Source organism: Mastigoproctus giganteus, chromosome 6 (assembly GCF_048544385.1).
Source record: "Mastigoproctus giganteus isolate SK-2022 chromosome 6, ASM4854438v1, whole genome shotgun sequence".
In the NCBI taxonomy this organism is placed as follows: Eukaryota; Metazoa; Arthropoda; class Arachnida; order Uropygi; family Thelyphonidae; genus Mastigoproctus; species Mastigoproctus giganteus.
Window position 1 is genome coordinate 75,396,111 of NC_143580.1, and position 16,748 is coordinate 75,412,858.

General features: G+C 38.7%; 1 protein-coding gene across 2 annotated transcripts in view; it reads left to right on the forward strand.

The window, feature by feature from the left end:
• The window catches only part of LOC150084414 (regulating synaptic membrane exocytosis protein 2-like), a 547,165-nt gene that overhangs the window by 441,771 nt on the left and 88,646 nt on the right, over window positions 1-16,748 (forward strand). For both annotated transcript variants that reach the window (XM_090376052.1, XM_090376053.1), the window contains exons 15-17: window positions 5,521-5,738; window positions 6,598-6,907; window positions 10,622-10,860. In XM_090376052.1, coding sequence (XP_090232178.1) covers window positions 5,521-5,738; window positions 6,598-6,907; window positions 10,622-10,860 — 767 coding nt within the window. The remainder of the gene's footprint in view (window positions 1-5,520; window positions 5,739-6,597; window positions 6,908-10,621; window positions 10,861-16,748) is intronic.

Genomic DNA, 16,748 nt, shown 5'->3' on the forward strand with positions numbered 1-16,748 from the left:
TCGCCCTTACATTCGCTTCCATATTTCACACTTGCAGTAAGATTTTATTATTAGTTCTGAAAGAATCCGTCTTGTCAATCACTTTTATAGCCGACATCTCCTAATTAAAACATCGGGGTTCCATGCTGAAGATGTCAACTTCAGCATGAAAGGACTGGTCGGAAATGGGGATGGCACTTGTCGGAAATAGGGATGACAAAATAAAAAAAAATAAAAATAGAATCGATATATTGATCATATGGTAACCGAAACCTATACATCGATCTAGCGACATACTGCAAATCAGTAATCGATATTTAACATAACAGTATTAAATATATTCGATATCAAAATACAATTTATATCAATATACTGAAATTTGATTTAGTGTTGCTGTTTAAGTTCTTGACCAAATGACAAGGTCACTTAACTGCTTCAGAATATGTGCATCCTAACTGGAAAGAAGATGTTGCAAGTTTGACTCTTGATTGTTTGAGTGCGCGTGGCGCCCTGAACGACAGCAACATAACACAGAACAATCGAGAAATTTGTTTAAGTTTTTACATCATAAAATCTTAGATGAAGACTGCGTAGAAAATATAATTATTCTGTTCCTTTCACCTCTTTTCAGTCTCAATCTCTCTTTTCAATCAAATACAGGACTGACTAAAGCAAAAACAGTCCATTACTCAGTGCCATAATTTTTCTAAACAACTTACAACTTTCATTTATCTAAATTTTATTCACATTGCAAAATTTCAACTTAGCAATCCGGGATTTATCTTTAATTCTTGTATAAATAAATCTCTTTTTTTCTTGTATTTATATACAGATGAATATATGTATAAATGCATATCTTGTACGTATGTATAAATATATATCATTGTTAAATGCACTGTTATTTAATTTGTCTTGTAATACTGTATATTTACATTAAGAGTTAACTTTTGCATATTATTGAATAAAAAACATAAAGCCATGCGTTAGCACAACACGTCATGTTGATGAGCGAAGTGCTCACGGCCTGGGGCGTGTTTTGCTGGGAATAAATGAATCCTTGAATCCCATCTACCCAAGGGTGTACTGGAGGAGGCACGGGAGGTCAAGATTATCCCAGCCGTTTGCTAAAAAGATTAGTTTGATAAAATTTAACAGACTATTTTAACCGGATGTGACCTTAAGTTGAAATTCTTCTCGACAACTTGGCAGACCAATTGGCAGCACAGCCTTGCATCGACAGACTCCCTGAATACTTAGAGGCTATTTAAATATCTTTGCATGCCAGGTACATTCCACCGTGCTAATTTACACCCTTAAATCACCATGTCACTGTGTTTAAATCTTGTGGGACAGGTTCGAAGAAGTTAATGAGGATTTCTCCTTTCTTCAAATGCCACCGTAATACGCGAAACTCAAATCCATAAAGTATGTGTTAGATCACATGGTAACAGTCATCAAGCATCCCCTCAAACAGCTCTACAGGAACTACAAAACGCCATACAGTGAGGGTGGCAGAGAAAACCACTACTATGAGTTAAAGTTTTTTTGTTTTTTTTTTTATGAAAACCCCAAACACGAGAGGTATTAGAACCTATAGTAGTTAGTACCGTGCTTGGGTTGGAGATTGAGAAGATGAAAGAAGATATTTGTTGACATTAGACTTGAACTTCTGTAGACTGCAATTTTCAGGAAATACGTATGAAGGAAGGTTGTTCCAGAAAACGGCAGTTGAATGAATAAACGAAGAGATGAAAAGTTGGTTCTACGAGTTTGAAGTTGGACAGTAAATGGATGTTGGCTGGTGGCGGCACGTGTTCGACTATTTTGAAAGAGAGAGCGGGAATTATCAGAGGAACCGTGCCCAGGGAAATATCTGTAGAAAAGGCATGCAGCAGAAACAGTACGTCTATGAGACAGCGAGTGGAGAGACTCTGTTAGAGATGAATCGTTAACTAACCTAACTGCCCTCTTCTGAATGGAATCTAGAAGAATGAGACAGATTTTGGGGGCACCGCCCCAGATGTGGGAACAATATTCTATGGTAGGGCGGATTTGCGATTAGTACAGAGTGAACAGCTGTTTGGAAGAAAAGTAACGCCGAGAGCGTAAGAGAAAACCAAGTCTTTTAGATGCAGAGGAAGCAATATTTGTAATGTGCTTGTGCCAAGAGAGATTAGAAGTCAGGGTAATCCCCAAAAGACATATATCATTTTGCCTAAAAGTCGGAGTGTCACCAAAGATAAGCATACGAGCAGAAGAATCCTTTTTGCGTGATATAAAACAATACTGAGTTTTAGAAGGATTTAAATCAACTAAGTTGTCTATGGTCAACTGGAGGTTTACCTAGAGATCAGCATTTAAGGAATTGGCAGCGGATATTCGAGAAGTTGAAACTGATTGAGCAGGGCAAGGTTTCTCAAAATGGAAAGTGGAATGCAATGTGCTATCATTGGCAAAACTTTGGATAGGATTTACATTCAATGGAAGGTCATTAATATACAAAGGGAAAAGATTGGGGGAAAGAACTGAACCTTGGGGGACACCAGATTTAGTGGAGAAGTTAGAAGACAGAGAGCCATCTACCATCACGCTAAGTGAGCGATCAGAGAGAAAACTGGATAACCAATCACAAAAAACAGTTGGCAAACCATAAGATGGAAGTTTGTATAGAAGACCTTCATGCCAAACACGATCGAAAGCCATTGAGATGTCAAGAGCAACTGCTTGTGTTTCACCGAACTTTTACATTGAATTTGTCCATAAATGGGTAACATAAGCCAGAATATCACCAATGGATCGACACTGACGGAATCCATACTGGCGATAATTGATCAGACGGAAAGTTTCTAGGTAGTTTAAGAGTTGGCGGTTAATTTATTTCTCCATTACTTTAGAAAGAGTAGAAGTACTCGCAATGGGACGATAACTGGATGGGAGGGATTTGTCACCCTTTTAGGAACTGGCTGGATATGAGCAAATTTTCAAGCAGAAGGAAAAACACCTTACCTTTGGAATAAGAAAGTGAAAAAAGGCGGCAAAGATTAGGAGTAAGTTCAAGAGCACAGGCTTTGAAACAAGTGGAGAAATACCATCGGGACCTGGAGCTTTCTTAACATCGAGATTCGTCAAAATCCTTCTGATATCTTTTTGACGAAAGAACAAAGGAGGCATTGAATGGAGCATGTTGGGAATGGTGGGAGGTGTTTTACCAAGATCATTAATACATGAGTTGGAAGAAAAATGGGATGCTAGCAGGTCAGCTCTATCCTTGGCCGAAGTGACAACAGAACCATGTGGTTTTGACAATGGTGGAGCAGAGATGGGCAAAAGTTGCGGCCAATAGCTTTGGCAAGAGACCAGAATGCTCGGTTACCATTAGAGCAAGAAGCAAGTTTTCTACTCTTAGCCTGTTCAAAATCTAGTTTGGACTGATTAATCACTGCTGTACAATTGTTGCGAGCTTTGGTGTAGGCAGAAAATGAAACTGAAGAATTGGAAACAACCCAATTACGATAAGCAACGTTCTTCTCTTAAACAGCCTTAGCACATTTATTGGGAAACCAAGGTTTAGATAAAGGACGAAATTTTAAGGTGGAGTGTGGAATAAAGGATTCCATTCCTGCAACAATAATTTCACTGACACGATCTGAGCAAATATTGACATCAGAAGTTTTGAAACAGTAATCCGACCAAGGAAAATAAGAAAAGAAATCTTGCAGGTCATCCTATTTTGCATTCTTGTAATGCCAAACAACACCAGGTTGGGAATAGCCATGAGATAAAGGCTCCATTGGAGAAGAGACAATCACCAAGTTGTGGTCTGAGGTGCCTAAAGGACCACTCACTTCGACCATGTACTTAGAAGGGTTGTTTGCGAGAAAAAGATCAAGCGTGTTGGCTGCATGGTTAGGATTGTCCGGTATTCTTGCACAGATTGTTCCGGTATGAACAATCTGTGCAAGGTCATTAGTAATTGCAAAAGCCTCAGCATCTCGACCAGCTGGGTCGGTGTGACTAGAAAACGGAAGTCAGCTGGATGTGTGAAAATTAAAGTCACCAAGGAAAATTACCTAACTGTTAAGGAAGTTGGATTGAAGAAAGTCAAGTTGCAAAGAGCCAATCAGCAAGTTGTGGTCTGAGGTGCCTAAAGGACCACTCACTTCGACCATGTACTTAGAAGAGTCGTTTGTGAGAAAAAGATCAAGGGTGTTGGCTGCATGGTTAGGATTGTCCGGTATTCTTGCACAGATTGTTCCGGTATGAACAATCTGTGCAAGGTCATTAGTAATTGCAAAAGCCTCAGCATCTCGACCAGCTGGGTCGGTGTGACTAGAAAACGGAAGTCAGCTGGATGTGTGAAAATGAAAATCACCAAGGAAAATTACCTAACTGTTAAGGAAGTTGGATTGAAGAAAGTCAAGTTGCAAAGCGACAATGAGCTTCAAGTGACTAGTGGAGTTGGGAGAATAGAAACAACAGATGAATTTGACACAGTGAGGTAGAGAGATTTAATCCAGAGAAGATCGAAAAGAGGAGATTCCAAATTACCAAGTCTCTGACAGGGAATATTGGAACGGACATATGCAAAAGTATCACCTTTGAGGCGAAAGGAATCATACAGCGAATAGTTTGGGCAACTGAGATGAGCAGTAGTTGAATCAACCGATAACTGAGATTCTGTCAGAAAAAGTACAAGGGGTTTGGCAGACTGCAAGTGGAAATGGACATCGTTGAGATTAGAATTGAGACCACGTATATTTGTGAAATGAACTAGGAATTGTTTGGGAGGTTTAGATCTTTTCCCAGATAAGCTTACTCTATTAGTTTTTTCTCCGTAGCCGAGTGGGCAGGAGCGGGAGTGCAGTAGCACACGCTCTTTGAGTAGACCGGGGTTCAAGCCCCTGACTGCTGAATACGGTCGATCTGCCAACCCGCACTGGACCAGCGTGGCAGATTATGGTCCATTTCCCTCAGCATGAATTGTTGAGGAGGCTTCCATCCTGCAGTGGGTTGATAATGGCTGCACTTTACTTTTTTTTTTTATTAGTTTGACAATTCATGGTGTATTCAGTAGTAAGAAAAAGTGGAGAGGACATACTGTACGAAGTAATAAAAGTTTTGTATATGGCGTAGACATGGTAAGAATATACCCAGATCCTTGATATAATGTGGCCTAAGTTAATATCAAGATGATTTTCCGCCGTGTTGCAATAAGCCAATCACTTTAAACTCAGTTCATTCTGGTCAAACTATCACAGAAAATATATGAATTGTGAATCTAATTATTGAATGCACATGCCATTTTAAATAGAATCATTTTTATGATAATGTAAAGAACCAATGCAACAATATTTACGTTCTCTCAACAACAAAGGTAGTTATTTAAAAACGGTAAAGGTAATGAATACTGTCTTTACATTGTTTTTAAGGAATTCATTCTTTATAATGTCTTTACATTGTTTTTAAGGAATTCATTCTTTATAATGTCTTTACATTGTTTTTAAGGAATTCATTCTTTATCACTTCACATATTTCATGCAGGCCTAGATCTCCTGTTCAAGATCTGTCTAGGATAGCAAATCGTTCTGCTATTCATCCCCATTCTGTAGGCGGGACGCCTACAGGAACGCCTTCAATGAAAAAAAGACAGCTGCCACAAATTCCACCATCGGTTCGTAGAGCAACTCGAATTCAAATGACACTTGATTTGGAAGAAAGAGCAAGACAAAAAATGAATTTATCCGGGCGTTCTTCTGGAGGTAGGTGCATCTCTCTCTACTGCGAAGGAACCTCTATAAGCAGATAGTATTAAATTATCCTGTAATAATATACCCGTACTACTCATTATTTGGTTGCGGCTATCAGTCCTTGTAAATGTAATTAAGAATATCTAGACTTCGTCATTTCCTTAACTTATGGTCTCTCCTTGTCTTAATGAACAACCATATATGATCCAATATGATAGTTTTATCACCACCCCACTATTATCACGACATCCACTATTTTAGTGGATGTCGCTGACATTGATTTCGAAAGGCCCGGAATCAAACCTCATCGATGGCGAAAAGACTTACTGATGCATTTATTTTTAACAAAGAGAAATGAATTAAGAATTTCAAGTTGTGGAAATTTCTCGGTATTTTACGAAATACACCCAAAACACACAAAATTCAGAACACGAGCAATTTGCAAACACAATACGCTGACGACCTATGGCCCGATTTGCCTAGCGTTAATATAAACAAACTACTCATCAACAAAATTTTAAGGGATAATTTAAGGAAGTTTACTGGTTATATGTTATATAAATTATTTATATGATATATTAAAATAGCTTAGTGGGCATTTAATAGCAATGCACTCTTGAATAAAACCACTATTCGAATTAGTTTCTAAAATCGTGGAGTTATTTCTCGAAAATATCTTCTGTAAAATTTATATTGATTATTTTTGCTATTACTCTGCTGTAAAGTGCATATAAAACATACAGAAAGAAGAATTTAAATTAAGGGCTTAAAGTTAGAGAAAAGCTATAATACTGGGTTCTTCAGCGTTCACTTTTTATAGTTGTCTCTTAAGCCTGCCTAATAGTTTTCTCTCTCTCTCTCTCTCTCTTAGCTGTGACTCCAGTGAGTATGTATTCGGACAGTGAAGTGAACACTCGTCACACGCCGTCATATAGCAAAAGACATCACGTTCATCCGCACAGAGGACATGTTCCATTAGAAAGTACGGTGGTAAGACGAGGTGGAGGTAGTCGGATGGCAGCAGGATTAGGGATTGGAGTGTTGATGAGTCCGGAGAAGGAACCTCGAGAAATGAGTCACGGTATGGAAAGCGATTCGGAAAGCAGCTCACTGTCCAAGTTCAGTATCACCAGTGCCTTTTCCTCCCACGTAGATCACCATAAAGGAAGCAGAACACTTAGGTAAGGAGTTCACATTAACTCTCCGCGTGTGCTGGCTAATTTGGATCGATGACAAAAGCTCATTTCAACGAAAGGAGAGCAAAAAGATACATTCGCATGATATTAATATTTCTCTCGGGAAGTGCTACATCCCATATCAAGAAAGAAGGTTGGGGGAAAAAAACAAGTTAAATAGTGTATTTTATGAACTAAATCAGTTAGTGAAACACCATTCAATTTAGGAATCTCACCTTGAACTCTAAAAAAAAATTTAAACAATTAAGTGATTTTATTGTAAGGCCCCTACACTTCGTTATATTTCAGGAGTGTTCGATTTATTTTCTTAAATAAAATGAATTTTGTTTTCTTTTTTTGTGATTAATAGAAATAAAAAGTATATACAATTATCTCCTTATCAATTAATTACTAAGATTATAACTTTATAGAACACTTAATAAAACTCTACAGGTCTACGTTTTCTATACTCACCATTTAGTTTAATTACGAATGTATAATATTTATTACTCTCGTCCCGCATTACTCTTTTTTTTAAATCTCTTTTCTCACTGTATATATACACCGGTGTTCAAAGAAAGTGCATCACCTAGGAATTTCACATTTCTAACCCTTTTTCACGATGGTACTTACATTAATGACGAGCATCACAAATAGAAATATAAACAAAAGATATTTATTAATAGTTAAGGCACAGCTAAGTAATACTTGACAGGTGCTCTTAAAATATTCCAAAATGAGCATTTGCAACCTTTATACAACAGTTTTGGTAAACACGACAATTAAGTATGAAATGTTATCAGAAACTCAATTTGCTTCAGGTTTATCATTTTAAATGGAAAACAAAATGAAAAGTTCACCAGGTGCAAATTAATATTTAGTTGAATCGCCTCTGGCCCCGATGACAGCAGCACACCGTCGAGGCATTGCCAAGATCAATTTCTGAAGATAATCAACTGATAGTTCGTGGTTCCAAACACGAATTATGGCTTCCCGAAGGGTCTTTGGTTTCTTTCTGGTAACTGCAGATTCCACACGATGCCAACAGTTCTCTAGAGGATTCAGGTTCGGGCTGTTTCCTGGCCAGCTAACAGTTGTAATGGAACCTTCTTCCAACCAATTTTTTTCACCTATAACAAATGTAAACACATTATTGTCGACCTCTAAAGCATAAATGAAGCTAAAGTAATTACAGAAGTGCCTACTTACACTTTTCGCCCGATGACAAGGAGCAGAGTCGTCCTGAAAGATGCAGTTACTTGGCAGGTTGAAATGGTCTCTAAAGGTTGGCAGCAAGTCGCCTTCCAATATAGCCAGGTATCCATTGGCATTTACGGAACCTTTTATAAACTGCAGGTGATCTACTCCGCGAAACGAAATGCACCCCCATATCATTTGGCTTGTACGGAATTTCACTGTATACACCATACGGTTTGGATGGTACCCTTCACGACGTCTACAGCGAATCGTTTGTCTCCCATCAGAGCCATGCAGGTTAATTTCTTCTCATCCGAGAAAACAACTGACTTCCACTGCTCGGGGATCCATTTGACATGCAGACGACATGACAGTGGTTGTTTCTGGGAAATCACGCTCCGAAAACAAAGCAAATCTTTTCCTAGCAGATCTCTACTCCTGGGCGGTTCTTAAAAAGCTTCAGATCAGTACCAGCAAAACAAAAATGATGCTTTTTAAATCTAAGCTTTACTTGAGCTGCCCACGGGAAACAGCTTCCAATTGTATCGCAGGCTAAAGTCCAAGGGTGGTCATTGACCATAAGCTGAGTTTCCTTCCGCATCTACAATACCTGGGGTCAAAACGAAATGATTTTCACTGCAATCATGAGGATCTCCAAGAGCAACTGGGGGCTCTCCAACAAAACACCTCTTTGTAAACTTGTATAGAAAAATACGGTTAAAACAAGTTGCGCGAACCGGGAAAATATTCTGTCTGAACAGCTAACGTAGGATAATTGATAAAGAGCATTCCTGAATAAGGAAGATGTTTCCAAAATAACCGGACAAACACACTACCCTTTATTGCTCTGTTTAGTTATATCCTTATAAGAATCAGTTTGAATGCCTTTGTGATATTTCTCTAAAGCTATTTCTGGAGGTCACGACCATAAAACAATAAAAGAATTTGCAGTTTTCTGTTAGTGCAATCTAATTATAAACAGGTAGTGAACTCAATCTTATTGCATTTGCAATAATACCGACAGCTGTAATTCTGTGGTATTTTAGGTTATTATGGTGAAATGTGTTTCTCCTTCAATGAAATCTTCAATCATGCAAAAAAATAAATAAAAAAATTTTCAAAATCTAAAAAAAATAAATAAATTTTCTGTCTATACTCCGGCACGACAACCAAGTCAATAGAGTTTACAATAAATCGTCAATACAAATATTTGTCGTATTTAATATCACGGGCTTAACCCCGGTCCACGCAAGGAACGCGTGCTATGCACTCTCGCTCCTGACCACTGGGCTACATCTACTCTTCATTCCTATTTTTGAAGCTTCGTAAAAAAAAAAATAATAAAATAAAATAAATAACGCGCAGGTAGCGAAACCCTCTGCGCAATATAAAATTTTGGTAGAATACCTGACCGCGCAAATCGAAGGATGACTGTATATTTAAAATTCGTTGTGATCGACCAAAATTAAAGCCGCGATCGACTCGTTAGCCACCCCTATCCTAGAACATTTGGGAGGTATGGTAGGGAGTGACGATCAAGCTACACGACTTTCCTATCGGATTTGCGATACCGTGGAGAAAAGATATTTACTAAAGCTTATCATCCCAACTGTGCGACGATAAACTCTAGCGGAGATGCTGTCACCATCGGGTTTTTTTTTTTTTTTTTTTTTTCGTGATTTGGAATCGGACCTCTTGTGATAGTTCCCGAAATAATGAACCCTGAGGTACATTGATATTATGTTTGTAATTTGCAGACACAATACACTGACAATTTCACAATCCTAGCGCCTTGGAGCAAATTCATTACTATTAACTCCCATATTTTCAGTCAAAATATACCACAAAGACGCTAGTTCATCACATTAACTACTCACCATAAAAAATAATAATAAATTAAACTCAACGTATCTAATCATTGATTACAGGTAAAATTTTATTCTACACAAATTGAGCATCAGATTAAGCTTATAAGGCCGGTTCTTTAACCTATTTAAAGGATAAAAAGGGGAAATAAATTCTGGATATACAATCCATACTATCTGAAACTGACTAACTCAGTTCCACTTGAAAAGGTCTATGTTTCATCGCTTTATGCGCGTATTTGATTCCAAATCTTTCAAAACGGGGAGGTAAAACAGCGACTATCCTTCTCCCATTACGGTTACAAGCATAGGGCTAAATAATTTAATTATCTGTCAGATTAATTAATTTAAAGTTAAATTCTTCTGAGGTTTCACAATTTTCTGTTAACAAATGCATAAAAACATTTACTGTGATGTAAAATTCATTCTCATGTAAGGAGAGTGACATTTATTGTAATTGTGAATAATGCAATTCTATGTCTCAAAGAAGCGTATATAAACTATAAAAATGTAACACAAAAACATTCCAGGAAAGTATAAATAAATGAAATTACTTCATAAAGTTATATCATTTTCTCATATTTCGTATATAAGTGTCAATTAACACTTATATACGAAATAAATAGAGACTAAATTTTGACTCATTTCTTCGTTGCAGTGAATTTACGTCAAGAATGCAAGGTTATGGACCTGTCCACCCGAATCACCCAACTCGACCGTCCCGAGGTAATGAGGAGAAAGTGGACGGTAGTCTCTCCGACACCGCCATTGGTTCTATTACCGAGAAAGGCGGTTTGATAGACCATCATGGAAGAGGGTACAGTAGTGGAAATAGGGTAACCCAGTTTACGGGTTTATCAAAAAGGAGTAGTAGTACATCCCAGCTTAGTGTCACAGGTAAGAATTTTAAATAATATATAACTAATGGCGTGACTGAGATTAGCCGTACTGAACTTAGATTTCATCTAAACCCAAAAGGACACCGAATAAGAAACCCGTGTTTTTTTTTTTTTTTTTAATTAACTTCTTATCCGACAAACTTCTTATCGGAAAAACGTCATGAATATTTTATAAAAGGATACCTACCCATGCTATACTCCCTCGGTACACTGTGGTAAAAGAATTAAACAGTGACAATTAAGTCTGGGTATTGAATTCCGATCTTATTAGGAATACAGAGCGTTTCTAAATTCATGAATATTATAGTAAATTTCTCGTAGTCTGAGGCTTTCAGCCCTAAACTCCTTTTTAATAATAAGAGGTTAAATCTAAACCTCCAACATACATTCATCATTTTAAATACCTATAAATATATCTAATTAGTCTCTTGTCCATTAAACTTCTATTTTTGTTAAATTCCATATCACAATTTAGAATCAAATACTTTACGATAATGGAAGAGCAGGATATATTCTTCCATTATCGCCTTCGTGGCTACGTAGCACAGTTGGTATAATCGCTCCGCTCCCTACACCGTGAAGAAATGACCTGAGTCGAACTCCCGTCAACAACGCGAGGAATTTTTATGAGGCAGTTTAACGACGTAGCTGATTTAGACGGTCTCAGGCGAGGGTGGTTTTTTAATTTCAGAAATTTGGGTTTTTCGTCCAGCAAAGAACAAATCGACCACATAACATATTATATTCGGCCAATATAGCCTGAGCTGCTGCACCTAAAATCCTACAAAAACCTACCATTCTTATTAATATTATAAATAGGCATGCTTCATATAAATAAACTAAAGCATTAGTCTGTCTAATATTAGTCCAAGAGCAGCAGTGCCCATTGACAACCTCTTTCACTCTCTTCTCCCAATGAACCATCTCTTTATCCATAGCAGAAACTTACCCTTAATTCCACACTGTTCCAATCTGCATAGTATTTTATGTGCAACTGCATCAAAAGCTTTTCTGAAATTCAAGTATATGACGTCAAAATTAAAATTTGTATCCAGTTCTTTTGTGACTATGTCGTAGTGTCCAATCAGATTGGACAGACAAGATCATCCCTTAAGAAATCCATACTCTGACTGCAATATAACTGCATTCCTGCCTAGATGGTCCTGTATTACTTCTTTAACCAGTGACTCCATTATTCGCCATGGAACAGTGCCAAGTAAAGCTAACAGGTCTGTAATTACTTATGTCACTCTTTGAACACCATTTGGGAATTGGGGACACATTTGAACAAATCCAGTCCGCACGGACCTAAACTGTGGACTAGAGAAAACAAGGATGCTTTCATAATCATAGCTAAAGGTGTGCTTACCCTTTTGTTGCTCAGCAGGAAGTCACAAGCTTTTGCTGTACCGGCCACAAAATAAAAAATAAAAAAAAAGTAGCCCTTCCCTCTTCAGGAAGATAACTATCCAATTGATCTTTGACTTCTTCAAACTGTCAGCCACAACTACTTGCGAGGGCAACTTGTTTCGATAATCAACAACTCACTGATTTAAAAAAAAAAACTTCCTAAAATCTAGTCTAAACTTCTTCCTCCGTATCTAGTGGCTGAATTTACAGCCACTAGATCTGGAATTCTTTATAACAGCGAAATGTATGCCTTCATTTATTTTTCTTACCCCTCTCAGAGACTTAGACACCACAATCAGGTCCCCTCAAAGATGCCTAATTTCCAAACTCTATAGTCAACATAATCGAAGTCTTTCCTCGTGCGGTTGCTCTTTTCCCGATCTAGCCATGCGAGCTGCCTGTCTTTGGACTCTTCCAAAAATCTAAATCTCTCTTTTTTTTTTTCAGATGCGGTCTCCAGATTTGGACACAGATTTCCAAATACGGTCGTACAATCTTGTACAGTGGGAATTATGAAATCTCTACAGGGCCGTGTAAATGGGAGATGCATTGGATGCGCGGCACCAAGGCCACGATCTAGTGGGCCCAATCGAGGGGGCCATCAAAGTCTCAACATAAATAAACGAGGCCCCCTTAACCCCTTTTGCATCGGGTCCCCAAGTAACTTTGCACGATCCTGCCTCTCTATCTCGACATTTTCGCCGTCCTACCCACACCGGGTGGAAAAGATCTAAGTTCGAATCCGGTCGATGACGGGAGGAATTTTTATGGCTTTTTCACAACGTGGCTGAATTAGTCGGTCTCGGGTAGCATGTTTTTTTTCCTCCCGGAAACTCGGGTTTTTCGTCCAAAAAACAGAAAATCGACCCCAGAACACACTCAATTTACAAACAATATGCATGGAGAAACAAGGCCTTAGTAGCCGATGCTCCTAAAACCTAACAACAACCAACTAACAACATTCTGCCGGAAACGCGGGTTTTTCGTCCAGCAAACAGAAAATCGACCAAAGAACACACGCAACTTACAGATATTATACACGGAGCAATATAGCCTTAGTCATATTTCTCCTGAAGGGAAAAAAAAAAGGAAAAAAAAATGTACCACGACAGGACATTGTTCGATAAATCAGAGACTATGGTCGCATGTTTACACTGCTCAGAAAATTTCATATCTGCCTGTATCGTAACTCCCAGATCCTTTCTTCTACTATTTTTAATTAACCTCAACAATTGTATAATTTATTTTGAAGGTTCTATTTATCAAGTGAAACATAGCCCTTTTCTGACCATTCTTGAAGCTGTCGAAGTCATCCTGAAGGAGCGCTTCTTAGGGCTGACTCTCCCAATCTTTATGTCAGCCACAAATTTTAACATCACAACCTTCATCTCTTCATCGATGTCTTTTATGAAAATGAGAAACAACAGTGGTCCAAAAACAGATCATTGGGGGGGGGACCCCACTTCTGTATTTATTCTCCCCATTCTGAAGAATATCGATTAACCACAGCCCTCTGCCTTCTGCCCTTCGGTCTATCTTAGAATCTTTCCAGTAATTCCAACATGTCCCAGCTTATTTGACATGTCCCAAAGTTAGACTCAGTCCCATGGGGGACTGAGTCAAATACCTTGCTAAAACGCAAACAAACTGTGTCGGAATTGTTCCCTCCATCTTGTTCATGAGTACCTGTCAAAATAGTTTACCAGGTTAGTAAAACATGACTTTCCTCTTAACAAAACCAAGCTTTGTGGTCTTAAGAATGACATTTATATCTAAATGTTTCCAGATTGCACTATTAATCATTGCCTCTCAGATTTTCCCTAGCACTGAAATCAGACTAACCGGTCTGTCGTTACCGCCTTTAGGTATTGGTGATGCGTTGGCACTTCTCCAATCCAAAGGATTCTCTCCCGAGTCCAAAGATGCCCTCATAATTAACTTCAATGGTTCAGTATTACCTCAAAATTACTGGGTTACATGTCATTAACTCCAAGAGCCTTATCTGCCTTTAGGCTCGAAAGTCTTTTCCAATAAAAGTTAGCTGCAATTTCGAAATCACTAATTTTCATATGGCTCTGTCTCACCTCAACATAAAGGGTCTTTCATCAATAAAAAACGATGCGAAATACCTATTCAATTTATCAGCGACATCAGCTGGGTTAGCTAGGACTTTCCTACACCCAGTGCACAAGGGTTCGATCCGCTTCGTTTTCTTGTTGTAGTTGTTATTGGGTTTTAGGAGCATCGGCGACTACAGCCATGTTGCTCCGTGTATATTGTCTGTAAATTGCATGTGTTGAGGTCAATTTTCTGTTTGCTGGACGAAAAACCCGAGTTTCCAGAAGAAAAAATCATGCTGCCCTCGACTGAGATCGACTAACTCAGCCACGTTGTGAAAAAAGATCCATAAAAATTCCTCCCGTCATCGACGGGATTCGAAGTCAGGTGTTTTCCGTCCGGTGTGGGGAGGAAGGCGATCCTTGCAACTGTGCTACTCACGAGGGCTTCGTTTGCTTCTTCTTTGTAGTCACATACATGAAAAACTCCTAGTCCCCCTTTTCTCTCTTAACCGTCTGCGCGTGTAGCACAGTGGTATCGTCACTGTCCTCCCCACACCATGTGAAAATGCACGGGTTCGAATCCCGTCGATGACGCGAGGAACTTAAATGGGATTTTTTCACTTCTTAGCGGAGTTAGTCGTTAAGAAGTGATTGCTCAGATTGCAAGGTTCCTCCCCCCCCCAGAAACTGAGGGTTTTCCGTCCAGCAAATCGACCAGAGAACACACCCAATTTACAGACACAAATACGGGTTTATGTAATCAATTACAGGAAACCCTAATATAATAAATAATTTGATTTTTTTTTTTTTTTTTTTTGTCTCTTAGCCAGTGCTTTCTCATATCATGACTTGGCCATCCTAACCTTACCTGTGGTACTATTACAGATCAACTTGTAGCTGTTGTAGGCATCAGCACTTTTCAGCTCTGTATCTTTCCCATTTTGTAATTATCTGCTCTTTTAGACTGGCCAGCTCTGTATTCATCCACCATCCTCGTGCTATATTTTCTTAATGTGTTCATGGCTTCCGTGATTATTTCTTTGAAGGTATTCCGTGATTCTAATGTATTTGCCCCTCCCTCTGCAATCTGGCAAATGAATAGATGCCATGTAGCACTTTAAACTGTCACAGTTCCCTTTTCTGAAATTAAAATTCGTGCCTTCACCTTTAACAACTGCAACATCTTCATCAATCTTCCAACTAATGACTGTGAATACAATCATTGGTTGTGTGTGATCACTATCTACCAATGGATTCTGCACTTTAAGCCCTGTGATCTGTTTCGAGCATAATGATGACGTCAAGAACATTCTTACCTCTAGTATTTTATCTAACATGCTGGTACAAATAATAATCATCTAGTTTATTTAAGAATTTTGTTCCCCATGGCGTGTTTCCATTTACCTTATTCCAATCAATTAGGAGCAGATTTAAGTCACCCATAATAAGACTAACGCCTTCCCATTCCGCGTGTAGAGGCTCGCGCCATACTCTTCACAATCTTCTTGACTGTAGATTACTCCCACTCTCATTATACCTTTTCTTCCTAATAACTCACACTACATAGATTCTATGCTGGCAAAATTAACTTCTGACTCAGCAAAAGTGCTTTTCGAGCTTAGGCTGCTTTTGATAAGCAGCATGACCTAACCACCCCTTCTGTCTTCCCGAAAGACATTTTATATAACATAATGGAACTCGTTATCCCCAATTTCCGGGTGGCACCATTTCTGTTAGCCCTATTATGTCAGCATTAGTTGTCCTAACCAGGAGTTCGAACTCATCCATTTTGGTGACAACACTCCTGATATTACTATACACACAGTTAACACTAAGTCTAAGTATTCTTCTATAGCTTACTACCCTGATACACCACATGATGTTTATCTAGCTTTATCTTCCTGGTCATTTGAAACATTGTCACACTCAGAAAATCTTGCCAATTTCGGCTGTTGCGGCACAAACAGTGGCGTAGCTACCATGTAGGCAGGCAATGCAATTGCCTCCGGGCCCGGTGTCTTTGGTTGTCTCCTGTTTTTGCAATTTTCATTAATTAAATAGGGGCCCGAACATGTTCTTTGCCTCCGGGCCCGAAAAAGGGTAGCTACGCTAGTGGGCACAAACAAGAATTCTTCAGATGTGTGCAAGCATCACTTTTACCCATATCATCAGCAAACGCCTGTCAATATTACTCATTTTTTCGCCCTAACTAGCAGTTTCCCTGAACACTTAGAGTATTCTCAATGATACTCTCAAAAGCTCTTGCACTATTTTGTTTAACTGAATACCATCTGTACGAAATAAATTCCTTCTACATACAAGTGTGGGCCACGCTGATAAAAATTTGCCCCCTAGAGTCTTGCAGACTCCCACAAGTCTAGAGTTAATCCACAAGGCTTTTAACATACCATCCCTC